General features: G+C 37.2%; 2 protein-coding genes across 2 annotated transcripts in view; one reads left to right on the forward strand and one right to left on the reverse strand.

The window, feature by feature from the left end:
- Positions 1-16,073, reverse strand: part of LOC140141182 (uncharacterized) — a 574,562-nt gene that overhangs the window by 340,238 nt on the left and 218,251 nt on the right. The window lies entirely within an intron of this gene.
- On the forward strand, positions 2,307-7,117 carry LOC140141178 (uncharacterized). Its single transcript, XM_072162971.1, has 3 exons — positions 2,307-2,405; positions 4,296-4,869; positions 6,549-7,117. The coding sequence occupies exons 2-3, from the start codon at positions 4,315-4,317 to the stop codon at positions 6,969-6,971; spliced, it is 978 nt and encodes a 325-aa protein (XP_072019072.1). The 5' UTR covers positions 2,307-2,405; positions 4,296-4,314; the 3' UTR covers positions 6,972-7,117.

The raw sequence follows: 16,073 nt of genomic DNA on the forward strand, positions 1-16,073 counted from the left end.
GATGTCGTTTATGAGGCAGAGAATTTTATTTCAATTTTATATACGCCAAAATATTTTTTAATTGAGCAAGAATAAGGATAGAAAAAAGCGTTGAAAATTCTATGTATAAATAACATTAGACCCGCAAAAGATTACTGTTTCGCTTTTTATGGTAATCTAATCTTTTATTTCCTGAAAAAACATTTGGGGTCTAAAATGGAATTTTTATGTAATTGATAAAAACATCGAACGTGTAAAAAAAAAAAATGGTAGGTTCCTCTATAGCATTTAACTGACCATGGAAATGTACTGACACCGTGCGAGCACATGTCAAAATCGATATAATGTATTGTCCATATAGACGCCAAGCATTTATAATGTTTATTGTCGGATTAACAACAATTGAGCGCTATTAATACACATTAATGTTTTTAGGCAAATAAAATTCCAAAATATGGTACGTTTTCTGCTTTTGCTTGTCACGTGGTAGGCCTATATTGAAGTTGCGATTATATCTTCAAATAAGTTTCAAATGGATTATATCAAGACAAGTGGCCGAGTGGTCTAAGGCGCTAGGCTCATAGAGCATATCCAAAGCGGCGTGGCCAAAGCGGCGTGGTGCGCCGTGAGTTCGAACCCCGCCTCTGCCAAACTTTAAAAGAAGTAAAATTAAAATTTAACTTTTTTTAAATTTCATATTGGGGAAATGTGACTGGGAGAATGTATGTATGGTGTGGGCTTTGTAGTAGAATGTGTTTGAAGCAATACCTTTTGCCCTAGGAACAATGAAATTGTATTCACTTGATCTGGTTCCATAAGAGTGAGCATTTGATCATGTTGTCATGGGTACTGCTATTAGACCTGTTACAAGACTACCAAGTGACAGGTGATGGACCAAACACACATAATTCTAAAAATAATGCCTATTCTTTTATCATGAGAGTTACTTTCCTAGCTAATTTATTATACAACCCCAGGGGGGTCACTCCATTGTGGCCTGTACACCATCCGTGTAAATAGGGTAGTTTTTAGTGGGTAGGCATGATACGCCAGCGTATTGTGTTTGGGGTGTCAAAAACATGAAAATCGGAAAAAAGGGTAGCAAAATTGCAATGTGCTATTTGCGGAAAGGGTATGTAAATTGGACAGATGAAGATCATATGAAAGGGGAAAATGATCTTCAAAAAGCATGTGATTTTACAAAAATATTCTTCTTTATGGTATGAAGTTTGATGCAAGGATAAAATTCCTGTTTAGGGTGTGAAAACAGACACATGTTACCTGTTTAGGGTATCGTTTTAGCCAAGGGTTAAATCCTTGTTTAGGGTGCTTTTCAAAAGTTGATTATCGTGGATGGTGTACAGGCCACAATGTGAGTGACCCCCCCCCTATGAAAAACGTAATTTAAAAATATTTAGCAATGGAAATAAATATCAATCCATGGGAAAATCTTGTTATGTACTCGCAAACTTGGAAGAGAAAAAAATTGCTCTAAAAATTGGCCTTGCTTATACCGTTGTCCCTTCAAAAGTACAGGAAGACCACGCACAGCATGGAGGTGACTTTTCCCAACTTCCTGTCTACAAGCAGTAATGGATGCCACCAGTGCTTAGATCAGTGATTGTTTAATACAAATTTATCAATTTGGTATTATAAACTGTCTAGAGTAAAATGTGTGCGCTTGTTTTTGATAATTCGCGATTTGCGCAATTTGCACATTTTTTTACCAAAATGCGTGATTTTCTCCCTCAAAAGTTCAAATAATGCACTATTAAAAAAATATTACTTTTTTTTTTTTTCTTCTATATTTTCTTGCAATTTTTTGCAACAGCCTATTCTCTATACTTTTTTTCAACATGGATTGTGTTGCAGAACATTATGGATTCTTTGATTATTAGTGAAAACTTCAGAATGAGTACTTAAAAATGGTTATTTTGGAAAATCTTAAAATTTGTGGCCGGACCTAAAATGCGCAATTATACCCAAAAAGCAAACATTTCAGCGTTTTTGCGCATCACACATTTTCCTTGTCCTTAGTCTAGTGCAATAGATTTACAGCAGGGCTCGAAATAAGAAGGGCCCAAGGGCCCTCAGCCCCCAAAAATCAGTGAGGGCCCGCAAAAGACACATCCAGCGGGCCCAAATGGCCCGCAAAATTTGTGGCAATTTTTCTCACTCTTTTGTGGGGTTCATAGGTTAAAACCAATGGCCCAAATTTTGGCCCACAAAAATTTGTGAGGGCCCTCAAACATTTAAGATCAAGGGCCCAAATGACCCTCAGAAATTCTGGCTTATTTCGAGGCCTGTGATTTACAGATTCTTCATGTCCTTTCCTTCCTCCTATAGGCCTATAGCGATGGCGAAGATGATTACGATCCACAGCCTGCTGAACCAGGACCAATACCACACCAGATTGCCAAAGTCAAGTAAGTTTTGTTTTACTTAGGCTAGAGGAGGAAGGGGGAATGGGGGAGGGAGGTGGAATGATAGTTAGGTTGTATGTGTGTGACTGCATATGTATAAGGCTCCCAAATGAGGACATTTAAATCGAGCGAACTCCAAAACCTGCACCCCCGGTCCCCGCACTCTGTGCATCCGCGGGTATTCATGCTTGTCGGTGAACTTTAAAAACACCCCTTTTGCATCTCATTTTTTTAGAGGAAAACCCCCCCCCCTTTTTTTAGCGATTTCGAATTATTTGCCCTTCGACAATACCCCTATTTTCTCTAAAACGCGAACGATATTTCAAATATATCCTTTTCTGGCAGAAACGCGTAGGCTGCTTGATGAAACTACCTTTGTTTTCAATTTCGCAAACATGTGTTTGAAAAAACACCCCTTTTTTTGTGTGTTTCGCGAATCGCGTTTCTTCATCTGAAAACATCCCTTATTTCGCGAAATGTTCAACGAACATGAATACCCGCGGATGTACGGAGTGCGGGGACCGGGCCTGCACCTCACTTTTGTCAGTATTTGTATCCCATTTGGGGTTGCAATTTTTATGTGATCCCCTCACCAAGATATTAGGTAAAACTTCCTAAGGCCACAAAAAGTTGTTTGCTTGTCCTTGTCCGAACGACCATCTTGACAGTCCAAACTGTAGTGTGTTTTTTTTCGTTTTGTTGAAAAAAGTTTTTTTATATCATTTTTCAAAAATGCCATGAAATTTTTCGAAGCTATAAAATAAACATGGTCAAATACCATTTCCTGCATGTTTACCATGTCAGATTGTACTTGGCTGAGGGCTCCAATATTTTGTATTATCATCCTCAGCGACTATAGCTCTACAATTTGCTATCCACCTTAACATTTTGGATGGAGCAACAAAAAGATGAGTTTATTACAGACAAAATATTTAAACGTGGATACCGTGCAAGAATGTACACAATATTGAAATATTGTTAAGTAGATAACGTTTGGAAACAGTTGCTCATCTGTTCTAAATATTTTATTCAATGGTATTTGTTTATATTGAAAAAGAAATCACAATTGCACTATTTTTTTCATCACGTTAGTCGAGGCTACTTTTACTAGAGCACAAATCGCTTGATATAAAAACTGATTTCATCAGAGAAGATGGATGATTTCACTCTATGACGGACGTTGCAGTTGTTCAGGTGAAACATAGACCAAAACCACTGGTCATTATGATTGGAAGCTTCATTAATTTAATCCTAACCTGAAACATGGACCAAAATCACTGGTCAATATGATTGGAAGCTCCATTAAAAACCAAACACTATTGCATGCAACTGCAATAATTGATCCGTGTGCAAGTTTTGGTCACTGACATTGGCCCTTGGCAAGTTCATTCTTCTCAAACTTGCCTTTTCTGATCATTAAATTTGGCAGGGTAATCTACTTGTTGAAAACTTTCTTTTGTTGCTTATCATGCTTTTAATTACCATCAAATCGTGGTCCTTTTTGTTGTTGAAAATCTGTAACTTTACTGTGTGATGTGGGCACGGTGGCTCAGTGGTTACGGCCTTGGACTCGTAATCTGAGAGCTTGCTCGACGTGCGTGGGTTCGATTCCCCGTCCCACCACCGTGTTGCACCCTTGGGCAAGGCGCTTTGCCTCGCTTGCCTCACCCCACCCAGGTGCAATGGGAAGCTGTTAGGGTAGTCACAGTCGTTGTACTGATGGACCCTCGCCACTTGTAGGCTGCAAACGTGGTTCCGACATATTCTAATGATGGCGGAATAAATATAAAGCGCTTTGAGGCTGTTTATGGCATAAAGCGCTATATAAATATTTTTTTTTTCTATTTATTTACATTGTTATATTATTTTGTGATTTTACATACATTACAATAGTAGTCGAGCTAAGAGACAGATGCCTCAACCGGTAACACCCCGGGTAACACCAGCAAAGCAACCACGGATCACACCATCTGCTAGTAATCGCCCCTCTATGCCTACTTCATCCCCTGCCACACCATTGGTAAATCCCCAGTCTCCATCGCAGCCACCAGAGGAGCAAGCTGAACAAAACCAAGGACCATCCGTGAATGAGTTGACTGTAAAATTAGAAGATTGTTGGGAGAAAATTGAAGATTTGCAGAGCCAATTAGATAAGTCAACATCGGAGGAAAGTAATCTGAAGAAAGTGCTGAACATGCTACAGATGAGCATGAGTGACAGCACTAAAGTTTTTGAAGAAAAAGAAAATGCTTTGAAGGCTAAACTTGCGGAGGTCACGGTACATGCAAAAGAGGTCGAGAAAGCCAAGAAGTCTGAGGAAGATTTAGCACAGGTTGAAAGGAAATACCAGGAGTTGGTGAAGAAGCATGAAGTATTGGAGAAGGAGGTGAAAGAGAAAGAATTGAAAGCTACGAAGGTGTTGGCAGAGGTGAAACAACAACATAAGAGTCAACTGACACAATTACAGGTGAGTTACTGGAGCAAAATTTGGCAAGCTTATTGAAGTATATTATATACTATTAAGAGAAGAATGCTAATTTTCCATGACTAAATCTTTGGAACAACAGTTTGAAAGTGTTTATGGCATGCCTGAACAGTACTGAAATTTGGTTTGGGTTGTCAAAGTGTCAGGCATTTTTGGTCCCGGTCCCAGGGGTCAAAATTGTTTATTATCCCAATTTTAAAAAGTATATACATGTACCAAATTACTCGCCTGGTCAAGGAATCCAAAAAGGTTTTGTTTGCCCTGTCTGCGACCTTTAGTTACGGAGTCTTTTAGCATGTTTCTATTGGGACCATTTATCGGCGAATGCTAATAGAAACTCGCACCGTTCCAACAGAGCAAGAACATACAGGCAAGAAAATTAATGCGACCATGCCGTTATCCTCAGCATACCATTTCGTTCACTGATTTATTAATCCTGTTGCATCAAATCAACCAATTTTCTGAAAAGTTCCCAGGTGACCCTCTCAGATTTTGGCCAATTTTTTGTATGGGTTCATTGTGGCCACAAAAGATTATTCTGATGGAATTTCATCAAAATCTGAGAGGGTCACCTGGGGACCCCCGGTTGATTTGACATGGGACTGACCCAATATATAGGTAAGTACCGGGAGAATTTGTGATGTGCAAAAAACGCCGAAATTCACGAATTTTAGGTTCGGCCGCAAATTTTAAGATTTTTCCAAGATATCCATTTTTAAAGTATTCATTTTCCAAAAAACACAAGGTTTCACTAAAATTAAAAGAATCCATGGCGATCTGCTATACAATCCATGCAGAAAAAGTATAGAAAATAGACTGTAAGACTTATTAAGAAATTAATCTCTGCTTGGCGTAATTTAATACTTAAAGGAGTATTTCGTGATCCTAGCATCCTCTTTTTATGACATTTTTCAGTAGATATCCACGAAAAAAGCTTATTTCCAAAATTTCAGTTGATTCCGATTTTATGCGTTTGCGAGTTATGCATGATTATGTGTATTACACTGCTCCATAGACAATGTGTTGTAATTTCGTTCTGGTGCACCAGAACGAAAGTCAAATTTGGCGATATTTTTGCTAAACAAATTAATCTGCAAGAAATATTTGGTACATAAACATTATGTAGCCAGAGGTATCCAGTGGTGTAAAAATCTCAACTTTTTTTTGGAAAACTGGGGGGATGAGGCTGTGGATCACGAAATGCCCCTTTAATATACAAATTTGAAGTTTTTTGGGAAAATGCATGCATTTTGGGAATGGGAATATTATGGACAAATTGCGCAAATCGTGAATTTTCGAAAACTGGTGCGTGAAATTTGGTCTCAAAACTCGTGCATTTTCCTAGTGCTTAGGCCAAAAAAAAGGTTTGTCTCAAAGCTTGTGTGCGCATTTGTAAAATCGCGCGATTTGAAAAAAAAGAAATACAGAATTTTTTTTTATTTCAACATTTTTTTAAAAAATTTTTCTCAAAATACCATAAAAAAGTCGGGAAATAAATGCATTTTGCATTTGTTTTCAAACCACTCGTGAGCTTTGAGACAAACCTTTTTTTTTTTGCCTTATCAAATAGGGAATTAAGCGAATGTTTGGAGTGTGCTGATGAAGTGTGATTTGAAGATGTGAACACCATAATTACTAATGTTTTTAATATTTTCCATCAGGTGACGGAAAAAGATATCAAACAACAATACGAACAAAAGGAGCAAGAGAACACCAGAAAACTTGTTGCAGCTCAACAGGAGGCCAGCAATGCGCAGGAACAACATGAAGAAAATCAGCAACGTTTGTCCAGAAAACTTGCTGTCGCTCAACAGGCAGCCAGTGATGCACAGAAGAAGAAGGAAGAGTCAGAGAAGAAGGCCAAGGATCTAAATCAAGCACTGCAATCACTCCGACAACAACATCAAGCGCAAAATCAAGGAAACGGTCAAAATGTGTTGGAGAGTCTGCGTGTCAATGTGTTAAATTTACTCAGAACTCTGATCGATGAGGAAACCTTGGATAACCTTGATATTAACGATCCAAGAAGCGCCCAAGTAGATAATCTTGTTCAGAGAGTTCTGGATGATAACAGTCAAGAGTGAGTTTGAATTTAGAGGAACCATAGAGTGCATTCCATTATTATGAGGGAAACAGGACTTACACAGATAGTCTGCAAAAGTTAGCACAATGACCATACTTTACTACAGGGATGTAAATCTGCAGGAAATTTCCTGATTTCAGGAAATTTTGCTTGATCTTCCTGTACAAAATATAGGAAATACACAATTTCAGGAAATGTTAAAGCAGTTTCACTGAGGAAATTATGTCAGTGCTTGTTTTCATTCCTGATACTAACAGTCACAGCAAATGACAGAAAAATTGTTTGTATTGTACTATAATTTGGTTCAAGTTCGGTAGTGACGCCAATGCTTTTTCAAGATTGCGCTGCAAGCGTGCCGGCAAATCGCTCTTGTGCGCGTGAGTGTATACTTTGCGTGATTAACTTGACACGCGCGATTCACTGCTTAGGCCAACAAAATACCAAACTTGAGGTGAACCAAATTATAGTATTTCAGTTGTGGATAGCGATATCACCAGGGAGTTTCCTTGGCACATACCATATGGTGCGTGACTTCGCTCCGAAGGTTCTTTAGTCCGAAGGGTCGTTAGTCCGAAAACTAAATTAAGTTCGCTAATCCGAAGCAAGGATCTCTAGTCCGAATATAGAATAATGGTTAAGGTTAGGGTTAGTGTTAGGGTTTGAGGGTTAGGGTTAGCGAGTCATATTCTATATTCGGACTAGAGTACCTTATTTATTATTCGGACTAATGAACCTTCGGACTAGAGAACCTGATATTTGGACTAGAGAACCTTTTTCATATTCGGACTAGCGAATGGTAAATTATGTGTTTGGACTAGCGAACCTTCGGACTAAGGAGCCTTCGGACAAGAAAGTTGTCACCCTATGGTGTTCATTTTAGTGAATTAAATACATTTTTTAAAGCTTAGAACCATTGTTGTGGAGATTTGTTCCAGACACAAAGGAAATGGACCCAGTCCATAGGTCTGATCTGTGATTTTCTTAGGTGTGTATGATATCCTAACAAAACATGATTTCAGTCTGGTCCGGTCCGGTCCCTGGAATTTCAGGGTTTGGCAAAGATCAAGATTAGACCCAAAGTAGCCATATTGGTTTATCAAGAATGGTGACCAAAATGTGTATCTACCACACCTGTGAGATTTCTGATTTTAGTAAATTTTGGATTTCTTAGTTTTCTCAGGAGTGTGAAATCTACGCTTTTTGATGCGGAAATTTGCTTTTTTTACCGCATCTTAAAGTCACCACTCCCTGTGTGGAAGGTCTTTCATGTCTATGTCTTCCATAGGGGGTGTATGGATTTCAACCAGAATAGCTCATTTATTATATAGTGGGCTATTCCATTTAAATCTACACACCCCTGTGGAAGATTTTACTGCTCTCTTTCAAATTGACAAAATATGATTTAGAAACAGTAATATAATTTTTTATTGTATGAATCGGTTATTTCATACTTAAATGCTCTTTGTAATGAATGTATTGCATCTTATAAACTGTTTTCTTGTACAGAGGTTCTTTAAGGGTACACGAGGTATTGTTGGTCGAAGCAACCTAAAAATCGATTTTTATTATCTAGATCAATATATTATTGAAAATTAACACCTTGATGCTTTGCAAAAGTTCAGTCTACAAATCGTATACTTTGCAAACTTGCTTAATTTATTGTTGTTAATGAGTTGTGTATGTTTTACAAAAGTGTTGTTGTTTTAGACCTCTTTACAACGTAACTCAAGAACTGCAGCACCTATAAAAGTATATCTGTGATATTCTTATTCTTCTACATGCTCGCTATGAATTGAGCAATGCAGTTTTTGCCAAAGCTCACTACCATTCGTAAGATGCTGTGAACTACCAAATCACAACAGTTTAAAATAATTAATAACCTTAATGTGTTTTAGACATCTGTTATTATTTTTATTGTAAATAATTGTAAAAAATATGTGATGCGATCAAGCAAAATCAGTCGGAACTCAGAAATATGAAATTTTCAGTTTCTTATAGGATAGTAACAGGCATGTACAAAGCTGCATTTTCAGAAAACCCCATTAAAATTGATCGACCAGTTCCAAAGATATGAGCAATTTTTTAAAGAGTTTCCAAAACAACAGAAAACAAAAGGAAATATTTCCTTTGTTTGGCTATTATCTCAAAATCGATATTTCTGAGTTCTGACTGATTTTGCTTGATCGCATCACATATAAATATCATGCTTTCAATTTTGATATTTGTAATTTTTTCATTTCATCAGGTAATAAGTGCCTAGTCCACTAAAAATTAATGTTGGATACAGTACTAATAATTAACTCACAAAATTGTGATATTATTCACCTGCAATATGCAATGATGCCAATAACACAATTAAAGGCCCATTCAGTGATTTGCTGATAACTTTTGTTATTGTCATAAATGTGTTAACATAGCCTGTTAGTGGTTCAGCCGGAAGCTGTGTATAAAAGACAAAAATAAGGAATTTATATGGATCTGTAATTTAGATACTGACAGTATCTAAATTAGCTACATGTATTTGAATGGGGCTTCAACTTTGTCAATACTGTTGTTTTCTTCGTTTTTTGCCAAAGTTTTCATTTCAAAAATACCAAATGACAATTTGAATGACCTATCCTTCACTTGTGAGCAATTTATAAACAATTTAAATTTTTTTACACTTTCGCTGGGATCACTGAATGGGTCTTTAATTTGAATTGTTTGCCTTCGTCCATAAACTTAATCTTCCACAGGGGTAGTGTGGATTTAAAATATAGAATAGCTTAATGTTATTAAAACATTTTTTACCCTGCAATCGGTATATAGCCTGACATTCCATTGGTAAACTCATTTTTAAATGTTTTGAGTTTACCAATACCGGGTAGTTCATCAAATGTTCACACTTAAATATTAATGATGTGTGTGTCCAGTTTTTAATAATAGGCCTACCTGCCAGTCTGTTGTACACTGAGAGCAGGTCTCTTCTTTTTATCACTGGAAAAGAAAAGCTTTATCTTTTTGAAACGTGTGGTTTTTAACTTTGTTTATACCTTTCGTATTATTCCCCCATTGTCACTAGGATCCACAACATGCTAATCTATCAAGGCACAGTTCCTTAACCCCAATACATTTGTACATTCATTGAATGACCTTTGAGAATTTGGGCACTAAAACTCATATTCTGCAACTTGAGGTCAAATTTTGCACTATGATTGTTTATGCCATTGGTATGAGGCCATTGTGGTCCATAGTGTGTGTGTCACAGTTACCTTGTTTCTACTTAATTTCATCCGTTGCTAGTGTGACACTGTTGTATCATCTTGGATCCATTCCTTTTTCCCTGCTGGTCAGTTGGAACAGATTTGTTCAATTTTTATATAATAATATCTTATTTGTATCAATATCCATAAAATTGTTGCCATGGCAACCTGTTTAATGTAAAATTATGTACATTTCAAATATATATATAGTTTATGAATTAATATTCGAATTTTGATGATATTGTGCATTAAAGATGTTTATAGTGATTTATGGGTAAAGCAAATCACTTCAGTGTTTCCAGGCTAAACTTAGGACTTTTTGTCTTTTAAAAAAACCTTTTTCGTTAGAAAATTATGTCATGATGGTGAACCGCTCCTCTCGTGTCTCATTTTGTAAATATTAATATATATTTTAAATATTAAGCCTGAAGACAGGATTTGTAAGTTATGCGATAGAAAAGATGTTTTAAAAAGATGAGTTTCACTTTGTTATGAAGTGTTCTTTTTACAATGACTTACGGATAAGATTGCTTGATAATTTTAGAAGCATCTATGACTCGGGCTATGACTTTGACAGTCTATCTGATATTAGAGATATCTTTATTCTTGTTATGAGTGTACAGGACAATGATACCATTCAGCAGGTTATTCAGTTTGTCAGAGTTGTAACGAGTCAAGTCATTTCATGGTCGAGTCGAGTCATTTCTTGCAATATCTCGAGTCGAGTCGAGTCAAATGACTCGAGTCACTGTACAATCTCTATGGGGAAAATGTCAAGATCCGAGTCAAGTCATTCCATTTTTGAAAAGTCGAGTCTCGAGTCATGACTCGTTACAAGTCTGCAGTTTGTAAACTCATCTTTTGATAAACGCACTGTACATGATATTTAATCATCTTGTTGTAGTTTAACTATTGTTTACTATAAATGGGGAGCTGATCCTGGTTGCGATGGTTATTTGTGGTATGTCTAGGGTGTGCGCTCTTGAAGCAGCAAAGTCCCTAAATTGTTGTTTAATGGTTTATGGAATGATGTGGGCCATAGTGGTCAGCGACAACCTGTAAAGTGTGCTGAGGCTTGTGGATCAATGTCTAGGCGTTGTGCCTGTGTGTAGCGCACTATAAATCACTGCGCTTTTTTTTTAAATAACTTTTTTGTATCAGTTGTTTGATTATATCTTATGAATATCAAATAAATAAATCTTGAATCTTGAATCTATTCGCTGTCGCATTGATGTAATAATCAGATTAACTACCATCAACCATAGCAATAGGTTCAAACAATTTTTGAATATATTGCCCTGCACTAGTACGTTCATGCGGCACCTCTGCATTGAACCATAGATGTCCAAGAGCAGGGATAAAGACCTGGATCGTAATTCAATAGAATATTCATATCATGCTGATCACTCGCACATGTAAGATTAGTATCTTTAAAAAGAGCGGTATTGTATTCAATCTATGATTGCAAGCAAACACAGGTGATGAGTGCAGCGCGATCTATTCAAAAATTGTTTGAACCTATTGCTATGGTAGTCAATCCAATTATTACATCACTTTGACAGTGAATATTGTTTGATCCAATTCAATTTTGTCTGCTAATTCTAAAAAACCTTTGAGGTAATCCAAGCCTTGTATCAGCTCCCCCGTTTAGTGGGAAAAGGTCACTGAACTTTACACAGAGGTCAATTTCAAAATTGTTCAAAACCCACATTATCGGTAATGAGGATTCAAAAAAGGTATACTTTGTCATTATCTATTATGTACGGTTATGAAGTTATTAAGAATAATATGATGCCGTAAGTCTAAATGTTTCCACCAAATGGGGCGAAAACAAAATTTGCTCTGATTTTGGTGAAAATAATCTCAAAGTATTTGTCTTGTTGAAAGAAATGAGAAAAATAATAGTTTTAATTACCTAGGATGCTTTGGTAACCAGATAACTCCACAATTGTCAAGGTCAAAGGATTCAATAGAACTTAAACATGTTAAAAGGCTATTGTCCTATCTGATGTGTTTCCAATGTAACTAACCATCCTACATAACGCAAACTATTCTTTTTTTGATTTATAATGGAAAGACAAATAATTTGACACCATTTTCAACAAAATCAGAGCAATTTTCATTTTCACTTCCTGGGGAGCCAAAATTAGACACATGACGTCACAGTATTACCTCTTTAAGCATAGCTCCATAACCATATACGTTGCAGATAGATGAAATGTACCTCTTTAAGCATGGCTCCATTACCGTATGTTGTAGATAGATGAAACTATACTTTTTATGAATCCTTATGACTAGCATTACTAGAGGAGCACATAAGTATTGTTTTTAACCAAGCAATTTTGAACTTGATGGGTTGACCCCTGTGTAAAAGTTCAACAACCTTTACACACCAAATAAAGGCGAAGTTGGAATGCCTACATAGTCTATAATGATCAGCGCTATAAGTACTATATCTCTGCCAAATATATGGCAAATTTAACATGATTTGCATGATGGTTACTGGATTCTATTGGATTAATTTACCTGTGAATGAATCTGTAGTCTTACCCCCAGTCTAATTATCATGCATATTCATGTTGAGTTATGAATCTGTAGTCTTTTCCTCAGTCTAATTTGCCATGCATATTCATGTTGAGTTATGAATCTGTAGTCTTTTCCTCAGTCTAATTTGCCATGCATATTCATGTTGGCCCATTCCATGTCAACTCCAGGGATGTGCACCGCAGCACCTCATCAATTTTTGTCATTTTCTGTGTGGTGGTAGATATTGATGAGAAAGTAAAATCCTGAAAATTTGAGCTTCATACTCCATTTAGTTTTCCATGGCATCAATTTGAAATTTAGGGGGTCAGCGTAAAAATGTTCTGCAAAATGTTTGGAGGTCCATAAATGTATAAAGGGAACCCTTTAAAACTCTATGGAGAAAGGCAAACCTGGGGTAATGTTTGGTGTAAGAATTCAAATCTGCTATCAGAAATGTTGTCCAAGAACATATCTTTAACTTACCTGAAGTTGATGGTGGGGCAAATTGTCTGACATTGGACCAACTTTCAGGGGGTCAAACTCAAAAAAAAATGGTTTCATGGGTAATATCTCAGCTAAATGTATTCTAATATGCCTTTGGTAAGAGTAATGTCCTACCAAAGGGCTCTGACTGGCAAAAAAATTGACGCTAAAATTATTTTTTTTACTTTTGGAGTTCTGACCCCCCAAAGTTGGTCCTGGTTGGACTAAAGTTGCATTTTGAGGGCCCTATATCTTTTAAAGTAAAGGAGTTAAAAGTTTTCTGATAGCAGATTTGAATTCTACACCAAAAAGTACCCCAGGATACATACTTTTCAAAGTTTTAAAGGGTTCCTTTATACATTTATGGACCTCCAACGCTAGTAAGGCTATGCACATTTTTACGCTGATCCCCTAAATTTCAAATTGATGCCACGGGAAAACTAAATGTAGTATGAAGCTCAAATTTTCAGGATTTTACTTTCTCATCAATATCTACCACCACACAGAAAAAGAAAAAATTGAAGAGGTGCTGCGTGCACATCCCTGAGTTGACATGGAATGGGCCTGTTGAGTTATGAATCTGTAGTCTTATCCCCAGTTTTATAAAAGTGTCACATAATGTGAACCAGTTTGACATTATTTGCAAGGATTTAATTTTCGTGCCGAAAATTTTTCACCAGGCAAAAATATTATAAAACACAGTACTAAATGTGAATATATTTGGAAACACAAATAAAACACCCACTACATGTAACTGTCCAGAATGGATAAAATTGTGAAAAATTAATCCGCCGAAAATTATGTTTAGGCCCGTAAAATTGAAGTGGGCCCATAGATATCAAACTCAAGGGCCCAATATTTTCAAGGGCCCTTGGGCCCCAAGGGCTGTTGAAAATTATATTAAGGGCTTTGCAAATGGGTGTGGCTCGGCTTAAATGAGAATGATTCTGGATCGATTTTGATTATGTATTCATATTTTTAGAATCCCTCTGCCTGAGAATCCTTTTTATCTTTTTAAGTGTGTAAAATATGATGACGTATAAATTTTTTTAACTTGTAATGACAAATTAATGAATGATTAATTTAATTTGTGAGTGTGTGTCTAGTGTACTTTGACAATAAAGTAACACTTGAAAAACTTAAGAATTCCTGTGCTATGCTATAGTCTTTGTATTGGCATTAGCCTACAATGATCAAACACAGGGGAAAGAAGAATCACGCATCACACACTAGCACAACATGAAACAACAATGGAAACATAACATGCACAGGCAGATAAACCAGAGTAAAAACTCCGGGCATACCTGCCTGTGCTGGGAATTGAACCCCAGACCTCTCGCTTATGGAAGTTATGGAGCAAGTGCTCTAACCACTGAGCTACACAGACTGTCCCTGATTCAAGAAAAATGTTTATCTTTCCCCAATCCCCTCAACCTCCACCCACTAAGGAAGAGTGGCATAGATTTCTTTGTGACATTGGGGGGATGGGGTTGGAAAAGTTCAAGTATAGTGAATCCAGCACATTTTGGTGACATAATAAGTTTATGGTACAAATGCGTGCGAATGCGAAAAATTTGCTATTTTGATGCTTAACTGATGAAATATGATGCAAAAGTGGAATAAATGAGTGTGAAGCGCGCGGAAATTTGCAGTTTTGGGGCTAAAATGTGCAAATATGAAGTTAATTTGGTCAGAAACCCATATTCAGGCATCAACATTGGGGGATGATTGTATGGACCATCACCCCCTGGCAAAATATTGGGAGGGATTTATCCCCCCCCCCCATTCCCCGGGATCTGACATTTTCTTGACTATTTCTTGACTTTTCTTAACTATTTCTTTACAATTTAAATAAAGAAATAGTTCAGGAAAGTCAAGAAAATATCAGAATCTTGAATAAATCTGAACAAATGAGTTTCCTAGTGACCACCCCTCACCCATCACCAAGAGGGGGAAAAATTGCCTCCCCCAACCAAGAAAGCTGGGTACGCCCCTGGAGGCAAGGGGGGCAGCTGATCCCTTCCCTCTGGCTACTGTATTCACCTCTCAAGTTTTTGTCCCCTCTCCTGGTGTGTGGCTTTCTCAGAGATATAGGGGCCTATTTTAAAGATGTCTATGATCATGATGATGCCCCAAATCAAGATGGCCAAATTTGTACATCCTCGTAAGTCATCTTGAGCCAAGAAGTGGCCAAGGATCATTTTTGCATTTACACATATATTTCCCAGCCAAGTCATGGTCAGGATTTGGTCGGCCATGACTGGGTCCCCGCTACACCAAACAGGTGTTTTGACTGCCCAATTGGGTAGATTAAAGCCGCTTTAAAATCAATGTTATATTGTATTGTGTCATAAACTTTCATCATTCCTTTGTCTACGTGTAGCACGGGTAAGAGAATGCAGTTTAAAATTCCGGCCAAGGCCGAATCATTTCACATTTTGGGTGTATTGTAGCCGACAGGGACCCAGTTAATGGCTGCGAGTGAGGTGTAGGAATGTGTGAAATGAGATTCGTTTATATCAAAATGTAGTTAAAATTTGACTCTGTATAAACTTTGACCGTACCCCATGCTTGGACCCAAGATTGTTTTAGAGACCCATTGCCCATGACCCATATTAAACACCTCTATAGATGAGGTGACCTCAATGTTTATCAACAAAGGCAAGGGACTGGTATATTGATATGCTTTAGTGAACCCCATGCAACCACTACAATCTTCAATAGCCTTATTGTGATGTGGCAGGAGTTTTTAAAACACGAGCCCTGAACAAAATATGATGCAGGTGCATACTGCCAGGCAAAAAAGAATGAAAATTGTGATGATGCGTGCGCATACTGCCAGGCATTGACGT

Source organism: Amphiura filiformis, chromosome 19 (genome assembly GCF_039555335.1).
Source record: "Amphiura filiformis chromosome 19, Afil_fr2py, whole genome shotgun sequence".
NCBI lineage: Eukaryota > Metazoa > Echinodermata > Ophiuroidea > Amphilepidida > Amphiuridae > Amphiura > Amphiura filiformis.

Coding starts and splice junctions, on each gene's coding strand:
- LOC140141178 (XM_072162971.1), top strand. CDS start 4,315: ATGCCTCAACCGGTAACACCCCGGGTAACACCAGCAAAGCAACCACGG. Junction 4,870..6,548: donor GTCAACTGACACAATTACAG/GTGAGTTACTGG, acceptor ATTTTCCATCAG/GTGACGGAAAAAGATATCAA.